This window comes from Sinohyriopsis cumingii, chromosome 2 (assembly GCF_028554795.1).
Source record: "Sinohyriopsis cumingii isolate HCF-2022 chromosome 2, ASM2855479v2, whole genome shotgun sequence".
Taxonomy (NCBI): Eukaryota; Metazoa; Mollusca; class Bivalvia; order Unionida; family Unionidae; genus Sinohyriopsis; species Sinohyriopsis cumingii.
The window spans coordinates 80705694-80718848 of NC_142962.1; the positions used below are offsets into that span (position 1 = coordinate 80705694).

Below are 13155 nucleotides of genomic sequence, written 5' to 3' on the forward strand. Positions count from 1 at the left end.
TTTAACGTCTTTTTCTGATTGGTCAGGCATAGTCCATCACACAATTCTCTTTCATCTTAATTAGCTTTAATTCTCTGGCTATAAAAAAGTCTTTTTCCAGCTTCATAAATTTCACATTAAATTTAACAAGTTACCTTACACATAATTCAATATCAAATATCTGTTTTATTTGATATATGTGTCCAAACACCTTAAATCAAAACCTGTACCATATAACCTTGCATCCTGATGTAACATTTAACATTGTCCCATTTAACGCTCTGAGAAAGTCAGAGTCATGACATTAGGTGAATAATCTGCTTTTTGTCCAGCCAAAATACAGTCATCAACTTTGTTTTTAAAAAAATAATGATCAAGTATATGCAGTAATCTAATCAAATCAAATCTGCTTCATGAAAGATTTTTTTGCTTCCAACTGTATACTATTAAATCTTGATTTAAATTGTTCCAGGGATAAAATATTTCTAATTCATTTATCAAATCCTGAATGCTGCTTGAGACTTGATGTTCATTATGTTGTATATTGCAAATATATTGAGTCCTGAAAAACATTCAAGCCCCCTCACATTATCATGGACAATTTTGCAAACACAATATTTCTCCCATCAATAGAATTAAAATTATTATCATCGTTATAACCACAGTGATATTTCCAGGATTTGTGCACAGAGGGAGATTTGATACTCTGTTATCTGCCACAGTGGGGAATGTTTTAATAATGGGGGGGGGGGGCACAGTTTTATGTGATAGCAGTATCTAGGAAAAGAAACTTGATGTATGTTTCACCAAATGTATGTGATAAATAAATTGTTCAAAATTGAAAGGCTTTCATGCAAGGATGATTTGTGTCAAATTCTGTTGAGACTGTTTTAGAAAATGTCATTTCCAGGTTTCTATTTTAAGTAACAGTGGCCACATTTGATGGTAAATTGGCTGAAACAGAATGCCATAAAATTTGTTGAAATTCTATTGAGCAGTTTTTGTTAAGTCATGTAAAAAAAACCTCAGTCTATATTTAGAATAGGTGGCTATATTTGATGGCATATCAGCATCATATATACAGAATTTAAAGGCCTGCAAACCAGATGCTTATATCAAATTTGGTAAATTTCAGTTTTGATTTGTTGAGAAAACGTAATATAAATTTTTTTTCTACTGTTAGCAAAAGCAGCCAGATTTGACTGGCAGATCAGCATTATCTGTATAAAATGTTAAAAGGCCTTTATGGCAAAATGCTTTCTGTCAAATTTGTTCAGCAGTTTGGAAAAAATGTCTCTGAAATGTTTTTCTGTTTTTAGCAATGGTGGTCATATTTAATAGCAGACTGGTCTCCAATGTATAAATCTGAAAGGTCATTTTGCCAGGATGCTTTTAATAAAATTTAGACTCATTCTGATCAGGTTTTTCAAGAAACTGATGTTGTCTTTTCTATTTTTAGCAACAAGGAATAAGGCACATAACTAAATAATATGAATTAACTAATTGATTTTGATTAAAGCATATGTGATCTAAATTACAACTGGCCTGGTAAACTGATCAGCGTGATAAAAAAATGAATGAATGAATGAAATATATGAATTATTAAAAGAATGATTAAATGAAATTAAAATAATGAATTGAGTGAGATGAATTAGTTATGAGAGAACATATGAATAAAATAACTTACATGTAGCAACAAAATGGAACTTAATAATTTTTAATGGGAATAAACATACAACAGATCTTGATCTATTAATCCATACAAATTGTCCATTAATCTTTTCAACAGAGCTTTTAAAACAAGGATAAGAACTGCAATATTCAACTAACTGACAATAAAAAATGTAACATGAAAATATGAAATAAAAAAATTAAAATCAACTTGTATTCAGAAAGTCTTAAGTTAATATGATCAAAAAGGAAGTGTTTATGTCAGGTAAATTTTTTAAAATTATAATTCTGCTATCCTTGAACACTACCAAAAATAAATTTAGGTGAAAACAAATTGAAAACTGATTAAATAACATTCCTCAAGAAAACTGATAAAGTAATAGACTAAAAATGAACCATTCAATAATGGTACAAATTACATTGAAACAAGAAATAACTGAAACAAATGAATTAACAATTAATATGAGAAAAGAACAATGAGCTCTACATACCCATTAGACCAAAAGAGAACTTGCCATCTAAGTATGAATCAAAATTATTAGAGTAAAAACTGTCTATATTGAATGCTCAGCATCAAATGTCCTTTGAACAGAGATGAAATGTATGTGAGATTAAGGTAATAAGTTTATAAATCCATTCCTTTATCAGCATATATCTTTCACCAAGACAGGACATAATTTTCACTTTACTGTTTTCTAATCATTAGCATTATATATGTCATATTTCATCCTTTTCCTATTCTGAGTTTTGCAATAACTAAATATCCCATTGATCCCACTTGAAATACCAAGCACTGTCAATCTCCTAGTGTTAGTTAATTTACTAATTGTTTCATTTTCAGTTTGTAACATCTTCCACCAGCTTGATTCCCTTTTTATTCTTGAGGTCCTGATGCTTCTTGATAATAGCTATTTTAACAACCAAACCCAAGAATTTTACAATACCTGATCAAACGTATCCCTGTTGACCTGGGATCCCTTGCATGACATCTATATCCTTTTTTCAAAGTCAAGCTTTGTGACATCTTTCACCAGCATGGAAATCTCCCTAAAATTTTCACTTACCTAATCTTCTCTAGCCCAAAACTTTAACATTCCTCATTATTTCCTGCATAGTACCCAATGCATTTACTCTTCTTGATTTTTCATCTTGTTTTTGTTTAAACTTGTTTTTTGTCTTCATTTTGTCATTTTCCATCTTGTCTTCTTGCCATTTGTATTTTTATCTCAGTTTGTAATTTATACATTTATAAACCCATATAATTCCACCACTGCCATCAGCTCTCATGTTCTCTCCTTGACTACCTTTTCACACTCTACTGGAATTTCCCTTTTCAAATCTTCTTTATGTTTTTCACAATTAGTGGGTAATCTTTTTTTTTATTAATGTCAGGAACAGAAGAAATGAAATGTAATGTTCCCTTCAATTTTTTCTTTAGATTCACTATTTGAATGATTTAATGATGTCAGCTTTTGTGAAATACATTTACCTGCACAGTAATCTGTTGATGTTGTTGAGAGTCTAATGCATCTTTTAGCACACTAAAGGCTATACATGGTGGCCAGAAATAAAAGGTGGAAGAAGAACCTGGGAAAACCCAGGTAAGAACCACCAACCCACAGGAAGGTATTGACAAGCTTTCTCACATACCAACACTGACTGAGGCCAAGACTTGATCCCATGTGGATAAAGTGAGATGGCAGTGATTGGTAAAAGTGAGTGCTTTATGACATGATCATTATATTATGACACCATCAATATCATAGTACCACAAACAGTATACTGATTGTTTGGAAAGTGAATTATTCCAACATTTCACAAGTAACCATCCTTAAATTTAGTCATTTAAGTATCTGATATGACTGACAACTATTTGTGTTGAAAACATTAATTGATTGGTCTACCCACTTACCTATGTATAAATACACCCAAAAATAATTCAGTGCATGACATTTCCTTAAAAAGAAATTTTGACAGTTGAACTTAAGTGTAGAGGTTACCTGTGTACAATGACCAGTTTTTCCTTTCCCCATAAAGCAATCACAAAACTATGGCATTTACTAGTTTATAACATCATAAAATTTTAGCATACACTAGTTAATGTCTTCATAAAGCTTAACTTGACTCAAACATCTTACTCAAAAATATCTTGACCAACCTAAAAGCTGCACTGAACATTTCAATAAAGATTTACAAGTCATTAGTAACATTTATGACTTAAAACATTAAATAATGTTTGATGTTGGAGGGGCAGTTATAATGAAGATCAAGTGATCAATATATAAAAAAGTGCACAAAAACAATAGTGTACATCGCCTAATACAACATCTGATACATCATTTGTTTTGAGTCACTGACAAAAATGATAAACACAAAGTCTGATCTGCTGGTATATAGTACCATATATATATATATATATATATATATATATACACACACATACACACACCCACATACAAGTCAGGTCCAACTGCAAACAACACAGGCCCTGTTCCACCACCAGATAAGACACCGACAAAACAGGACCCGTTTTCTTTGTTCTGCTGATTATACCTAACAAACTGCATAGACCCAGATCTGCCTATGTCTAAAGTTTGCAGTCAGATCTGACTTACACATGAGTATATACAGTATATTAATGCAATGGCATATATAAACTAATACTGTTCAAAGTTGGACACACTTTGTATGAGTGAAAATAATGCGCCTGTCTTACCTACCTTTTAAACACCTTATTCTACCCTCATTAAAGTACTCCACTACTATGCCAGTTCGATGGTTGTAAACTTTGGTTTGCAATTTGTCCTCCCTGTGGGCATAGTATTCCCTTACCATGATCAATGCTGTCACTGCAATTAAAATATCTGCATAATTAGCCACATCTATCATTTTAATGCAATTTACAGTGTCTCCTCTATGCTACACCCTTGCACTTTTTAACATAATAAACTTCAAAAGGGTGCATTTAACATTGGCAATGCATCAAAATAGGTGCTAATACACTTGTAAATGTGCCAATGACTGACCGTCTGAATGCAATTATAAATGTACTTTGTGGCCACAGGAAATGATTCAACTGATGATGATAACTATCACATTGCATTTCATATCAGCATCAGGAGTAATATTGAGGCTGTGATGCATCACACTGATCTCAAACAAGGGCTGTTCCATTCAAACAGATATGGTACCCAGGAAAGGCACTTTCTAAAAATATATGGTAGGCTACTCTTCTTACTAAAAATATTCATAAGAAAACAATACAAAATTCCAAATTGCATGCCCCCAAGTATATTTTACTGGAACAGCCCTAAAAAGATTGGCCTCAGAATGATCAAAATAAAAAAAATAAAAAATAAAATTTATTTTACAACCATGCAGCATTTAAAAGCACATATGATGAAGTTCAGTGTAGGCTTTTTTATATTATTTTAATTTGTATCTGTAAATCATTTTATGTTTAAAAAGAACACATAAAAAATTAAGCAAATACTTTAGTAGCAAAGAGAAAGAGTAGTTTCAAATTAATGTAGCAATTTAAATGAATAAATATTCAAAATTTGCTGATGTTGAAAGTAAGAAATAACTAATCAGCAAATAAAAGAACAGTAGGAAGGCCCCAAAGAAAAAAGTCATAAGGGCCCGATAAATTCAACCTAGGGAGCCCATCTTTCTTGAAATATTGGCACAAATACTGAATTTATTGTACAGCCAGTATATATCTAGGGAACAGAGAAATTAAATTCTAGACAGAGTGAGAGAAACAAGTTTCCATAGTACTGTATGTGTGTGTGTGTCTGTGTGTGTACATTAGAGTTTTGACAAGAATACAGAAAATTTTATGTGCATTTACATTTTATCTATGCTTATTTTAATGTGTGTGTTTGTTATCCACATTTTACTGTATCTATCTTTAGGAAATCCAGGGAATGAAGGTTATAAAACCTTTGGATGCAGTAACTTAGATCCGCTCACTGGTCAATTAGACATCAGAATTTAGAGCTTAATCTATTTTAGTATGAGAAGGGTTATTATCTTTGGGCTTGGTTGTCAACAATAACCTGCTGTCATTCTATCCCCAGGAGAATCACTGGTGCATACTTTCATTCATTTGTAATAGTTATAGGTTACTGCATTTGTATGGAAAAATATGAATGAGTTTCATGGATGGAATACTACATGACCTTGGGAGTGCAGTATATCCATCCAACAATACAAGTTCATATTTTCAAATACAAATGCAATAACCTTTTTATTATATGCTCATTTTTATAATCTACCTAAGGTTTAATAATGTAAACAAAAATATACTACAAGAAACAAAGCAACTGAATGCATGCCATATTCCAAACTAAATACACAAGCACAGATTCATCATTACACAACAACAACATTATTAATGCGCGCATAACTCTGTCCAGATAAATTTGAACTTAATCACATGCTAGACATAACTTTTGAAAGAAAATGGCACTTTGGTCTACTTAAAATTTAAATTTGGAGTCATAGTGTGAATGAATGTGCATTGCAACAACTTTTCCATTTCATCTGGAATGAATAGATCTTGGTACATTTCTATGAAATTTCGTGATTATGGACTGGATTTATCTGTGCCAATTCAACATGAAGTACATTGGATTTCAGCAGCAATGGAGCAGTGTGTTGACATCTGCAAGTGTGTTTCTGTTCCGTTTGAAATCATAATGTGGGAAAAATATGAAGTCTTTCAATTGCACTTATCATAAAGATGCTATGGAATATAATGTTTATTTCATTTTGAGAGCAGTAAGGAGGATGTAATTGCACTTGGAATAGTTGAAATTATAGTACAATTTCGAAATGTGTAAAGAAGCTTGAGAACCCATGACATGGCTCATGTAATCTGGATTTGCAGAACTAAGAAAGTACATTTTGAGGAAATTCAGGATGTAAAACTGTAAGTATATTTTTCTGACATTCTTATTACCAACTAAAGAAAACAGTTTATGCCTTGTCACTTGCATTTGTTTGTAAGGACCCTGTCTGGCATCCATAGCTAGCTTAAAATCTGAAACATTGTGACAAAAATGTTTACTTCATCCACAGACAAATAAAATAAATCGAAAGTGTTAATGTCTGCGTCCATTGTTTGTTTACAATAGAAAGTAGTTATTTTATTCACGTGAGTTCAATATGAAGTGCATGCAATATCGTAAAATACTGAATGATTCTAACAATGTAAAGATAATGGAGAAAAAAAATGAGCATATAATTATTATAGGTTTCTGCATTTGTATGGGAAAATATGAACGAGTTTTTCGGATGTAACTACTGCATGAACATGGGAGTGCAGTTTATCCATCTGACAAAACGAGTTCATATTTTCCCACACAAATGCAGTAACCAATTTATTATATGCTAATTTTCTTATTCATCCTAATGCTTAATTATATTAACAAAATACACTACAAGAAACAAAGTAACTGAATGTATGCCATATTCCAAACTAAATACACAAGCGCAGATTCATCATTACACAACAATATTATTACTGCGCACATAACTCCGCCCAGATAAATTTGAACTTAGTCCCGCGCTCGACATAACTTTCAAAAGAAAATGGCATGTCTAGTTAAAATTGAAATTTGGAGTCATATTGTGAATGAATGCGCATTGCAACAACTTTTCCATTGATCTGGATAGAATAGATTTTAGTATTTTTTTCGATTCAACAAAATTTCGTGGTTATGGACTGGATTTATATGTGGCAATTCCACATGAAATACATGGGATTGAAGAAGCGAGGGAGAAGCGTGTTGACATCTGCAAATGTGTTTCTGTTTCTGTCACTGAATGAAGTCTTTCAATTGCAATTATTGAAAAGATGCTACGAAATTTAATGCTTGTTTCATTTTGAGTGCAGTAAGAGGATGTAATTGCACTTATCATCGAAATTACAGTACAATTTCGAAATGTGTAATCAAGATTGAGAACTTATGACAAGGCTCAAGTAATTCTGATTTGCAGAACTAAGAAAGTACATTCTGAGGAAGTTCATGATGTAAAACTGTAAGTATATTTTTATGTCATTCTTATTACCAGCTAAATACAGTTTATCCCTTGTCATTTGTATGTTATTTGTAAGGATCCTTTCTGGCATCAACTGTATAGCTAACCTAAATCCAAAACATTGTATCAAAAAAGTTAACGCAGAATGTGCCAAAGCAGCTGGAATGTGGCAGTCCATGAAACATCTGCTTAACTTCATTCAGAAACATATTTAATCAACCAAAACATAAAGCGCCTACTATGCGAGTGTACATAATTTGTTTACAAATCAAAAGTGCTGGCATATGCATCTATTGTTTGTTTACAATAGAAAGTAGTTCCTTTATGCACGTGAATGCAATATGAATGTGTGCAATATTGTAAAATATTGACAATGTTAAAGTTAACGGAGAATAAAATGAGCATATAATAATAACACATATTAATTAACCAGATTTTATAGTATGTGCATTACTGATACAATCTTCTCTGTAAAATTAATGCTATTGTCAAGAACCATTTGTCTTCTTTCAGTTATGGTGACCTTTATTGTTGACCATTTGACCCCAAAATCAACAATTGTTTGACTATGGTTGATGTCAAAACTTGTATTCAGTCAACATGTTATTCCAATGTTTGAGTATGGCTCATGTCAAAACCTGTATTTAATCAACACATGCTAATCCAATATTTGAAAATGACAGATGTCAAAACCTGTACTCAGCCAACATGCTATTCCAATGTATGAGTATGGCTGATGTCAAAAGATTGTACTCAATCAATACATAATAATCCTATGTTTGAGTATGGCTGATATCAAAAACCTTTACTCAGTCAAACTATGTTATTCAAATGTTTGAGTATGACTGATATTACAAAACTGCATGTCTAAAATCCAGCAGGAAAGGGTCTTTCATTGAAGAATCAAGTGACGATTAATGACCCCCACCCGAAAAGCTTCTCTCCAGAAAGCCATTCCTGACATATGGCCACTATGTTACTGCTATTTTCACCTTTTTATGACAAGCCATCCCTCTAATTAGGCAATTTTTTCAACACAGAAGGCAGTGTTGAATCCACTTAATTTTCAAAATGAAGGTGCAAGTGCTTATTTCTGTACCAGCCATGCTGCATAAAATCCACAATATAGTGATTTGAGGGTAATATACTAGTTTACAGTTTCACAATGTGAATTCCTGATGCCATATTAAGCTATGAGCAAGCAAACCAATACAATGCTTTGTTTACTTGCACCATAAGTAAAAAAATATAATCTTGTCTATTTATCTCCATGAAGAGATTTTAGGGCTCATGAAAAGGAAAATAAGTCTATATTCCTGTAACTCACACTCTCTATCTTCATATACAGATAGTTTGCAAATGAGTCCATCTCTCGTCAGGTAGTGGGCAAATTTCTCCAGCTTTGCCCTCTTATACAGCTTTACCTTCTTTCCTTGTGGACACCTCATTTCAAAATCTGAAAACATGGAAATAAGAAGAATACCAACATTTTCCAATTTACATGCCTGTATTATTAATTTCATTGTTTATTAGAGACTCTATGCAAGTTCTAACCAAGCCAGTAACAAACCATGTAAGGTACAGATAACTAAAATGTACAAAAGTGAGCTGCTTTTTGTCCTTATCAGTAAACATGTAGACCTTTAAAGTATGTCAGTCATGCAATAAATTAAAATTTATTCATACCTGGATATTTAAATTGGCATAAACCATAACAATTTTCAGATTTAATAAAAACATCATATTTTTTTTTCTTCATGTGATAAACAGAATCTTACATGACTGCCAAATTTGAATGGATTTAGATGGACATTTCATCACTGAAATTATCATCATGGTGGCCATATATTTGTTGATTTAATATAAAAACATTCAAAGGAGATATAACCAGGTTTGTCAACAAATAAAATCATTGATTATCTAATTACTGAATGTACCAGAAAATGTGTCATTTTCAGTTCTGGATTTGCTGCTTTTCACTGTTAGTATTATCCTTCCATCACTAACTGGTTCCTCTCCAACTAATTATTCATAAAAATTATTTCATAAAATTATACAGTAAAAGCTTCACCCAATAAGAGTATTTAAATCCACTCAATTGTTCTTAAAATTTAATTATTAACTGAAAAGAAGCTGACTTGTTACCTCAAAAAAAAATTGTGAGTGTGTGTGTAATTTGGATTTTTAACATAGCTTTAAGAATTTTTCAGTCACATCGCTATGATGTCTGCAGTGTGGAAGTTTATAGTGATGTCTAGCAATGAGGCATCATGCCACAGATATTTAGCATCATGTCCCACCCAGTCACATTATCCTGACACCAAGCTGACCAGTCCTAACAATAACCTGTTAATGCTGAGCACCAAGTGAGGCAGCTGTTATTTATGATTTTTATAAGCCTTTGGTATGACTCAGCTGGGGTTAGAACCCACAGTCTCCTGCATCAGAGGCTTATCCTCCAATCACTAAGCCACTGGAATAGTCACACAAAAATAATGTAACACCTAATAAACATGTATATCTGGTAAAGTCAGATGGTCAATTTTTATAGGGTCAAGTCTCCAAATAAGTCTTGAAGATTGATTATATAAGTTATTTGTGTTGGTAGTATCTTTTCTTTATTCAGGCCTAGGTTTTACATATTCTGTCTAAAATCTATCATCGTCTGATACTGTAATACAAACCATGTCGTGTGAGAAACTGATGTAATATCTATCGTACAGACCCTGGGGCAATCATTAAATAACAGGATTTTTGGAGATAAGCTTTCAAGCTTCTTTTGTCTCACAACTGATTTTGGTTATAATGTGTTTAAACAATTTGAAAAATTTAATGACCAAACAATTTTAGTCAGCAACACCTCTAATAATTGTCTGACAAAGAAACAATCTGTGAACTGCCCCCAGTGACCATTGCATTAAGCTTAGTCAGCAACACCTTTACTGTTTGTCCAACAAAGAAACAATTTGTAAATCAGACATAGTGACCTCCAAATTTTACTTCATTCTTGTGTTTTTTTTTGGCAGTTTAATGGACAAACTAATCAAAGAGTTAATATAATATTTAAGAACTTCAATGACCAATGTCCAGCTGCACTGGCTATGTACCAGTCAAATCCTTTGATCTACAAGACATGTCTGGCAAATACAGAAATTTCAAAATCTCTTATAAGCGCTAATTTCAAATAAAGTTTATGAAACATAATGAACAATTTAAATCTTTTACTAAGCAAGGCTCATGAAAGATAGAAATTATTCAACTGGTTTCATAACTTTGTCCTCTGAAATGTGCACTCTGTTACTGACTTCAATTTACTGTGTTCTGAATTTTTCCTACCTTTACGTGAAAGCCTGATTGGTTCAACCCATGTTGGAGGCATATCCATCTGTTTTTCCAGTTCCTCTTGGATATCCTGCAAATAAGACAAAATTTCAGAACTAACTCATTCTGACACAAACACTGGTCAGTGCATGAGAGAACAGTTGCTTCCCAAGGACTTGAACTTGGAAAACCATGTGTACATGCTCATTATTCTGACATGAACAATTTTCTAATGAAAGTTTACTTACAAAGCACCAACAACACATGCTAATTCAGTGTTTTAAATTGGCAAGCATCATGACTAAATTTTCTTTTATTCATGGAATGGTCATCTTTTAAATATACAACAAAGTTGAGTACATCCTCCTCACTATAAGGCTATTCATTATAACACAGTTCCTGTTATAAGGCATAATGTACTTCATTAAGGCAGTCTCACTATAAGGCTATTCATTATAACACAATTCCTGTTATAAGGCATAACGTACTTCATTAAGTCAGTCTCACTATAAGGCTATTCGTTATAGCACAGTTCCTGTTATAAGGCATAACGTACTTCATTAAGACAGTCTCACTATAAGGCTATTCATTATAACACAGTTCCTGTTATAAGGTATAGTGACTACTTCATTAAGGCAGTCTCACTATAAGGCTATTCATTATAACACAGTTCCTGTTATAAGGCATACTGTAGTTCATTAAGGCAGTCTCACTATTATAGTATTATCTATGGCTACCATGGACAGTTTTACAATGGAGGAAGGGTTTACTATAATTATACAGTTTCTAAAATAAAAAGAGTTAAATTGTGAGGACCCAAACAAAAACAATTTCTGATACATTAAGAAGACATCAGATTCATAAGTGCAAAGGTCAGATAACAAAGTGATGGAATTATACCTGGCAAATAATTTTGTACTGCTTTCAGTCAATTACCATATTTATTTACAGCTACAAAACACACAGCAAACAGTGTAAAACCACATCCAGCATCACAAAATATGCCAGCAAACAAAGGTCTATAATGTTTGAGTTTTTTTTAAAAAAAAATTCAGTACTCCATTGCTAAAAGACACTATAGTATAAGGTTTTCACTTTCAAAAGACTGATATGTCACAGATCCTACTGTATTATTTTAGTGCAATATTATATATAAGATACCTCAATATAAGGTAACCTAGTGAATAAGGCAGTTCACATTTATGACTCACACGAACATTATTATAGCAAATGAGAACTGTAGTAATAACCAAAAAAAGCCAAGACACCCTTGTCTACTGGCACTTTTTGTCACAACAGTACTTAATCCATTCTGCTCACACTGGATGACTTTAATACATGGGTAAATTTAGCAGGAGGTCTGTACCAGTTGCCACATGGAACCATTTACCACACAACTGTACCTTGTTCTTAGTTCAAACAGAATTGTTTTAAGACACAGATGTAAAATGTTCCTTAACTTAGTGTTAACTCTGTACTGTGTTAGTTAAAGCATTTCTCCACAAATTAAGAATAAATAACAAAACTGGTTCTGTTAAGCAACTGGTGCAGTCCCTCTAGTAATACAAGTTATCTGTCCAATATACTAAAGTTACATTTTTTCCCCTCAATTTATTACATTGTCTACTTTATGAAATTAGGCAAAAAATGTTACTCTTATTTCCATTTGAGGGTAACAAGATAATGGATGGAACTATTAGGCAATAAATGTAAGTCTAATTTACTTTTCTATGGATAACAAGTTGATGTATGGAATGATACATTCATCAACCTGAGATATGATTTTGGGTGCAACAAATTTGTTGGATTCCAATTAAATACACGAATATAACATTTTCTAATAAAAAGAAACAACAACACAAAACATCACAAGGTAAACAAACAATCTATATAATACACTTACAATGTTGTAAAACATAAACACAATGTCTTCCATGATAAGATCATAGGAGCAGTCTAATAAATTTTTCAAAAAGTAGAGTCGGGGGTCTTATTATCAGACAAAGATAATCTTAGTAAATATTTGCCAAAATTTTGTAAATATGGACATTGGACTTGTCATAAAGAATGGGTTTATCATGAAATAAATATAGCATATCTGGTTTTTTATTTATATTAACAATCAAACACCACATC

At 32.2% G+C, this 13155-nt stretch overlaps 1 protein-coding gene across 3 annotated transcripts in view; it reads right to left on the reverse strand.

Annotated features, from left to right (window-relative positions):
• The window catches only part of LOC149805270 (dynein regulatory complex subunit 7-like), a 55687-nt gene that overhangs the window by 23410 nt on the left and 19122 nt on the right, over positions 1-13155 (reverse strand). For 2 of the 3 annotated variants that reach the window (XM_089948980.1, XM_089948992.1), the window contains 3 exons: positions 11035-11110; positions 9026-9154; positions 4371-4499 (listed from right to left, as the gene is read on the reverse strand). In XM_089948980.1, coding sequence (XP_089805106.1) covers positions 4371-4499; positions 9026-9154; positions 11035-11110 — 334 coding nt within the window. Of the gene's footprint in view, positions 1-2141; positions 2169-4370; positions 4500-9025; positions 9155-11034; positions 11111-13155 lie in introns of all 3 variants that reach the window. The other variant, XM_089948986.1, reaches the window with a different exon arrangement.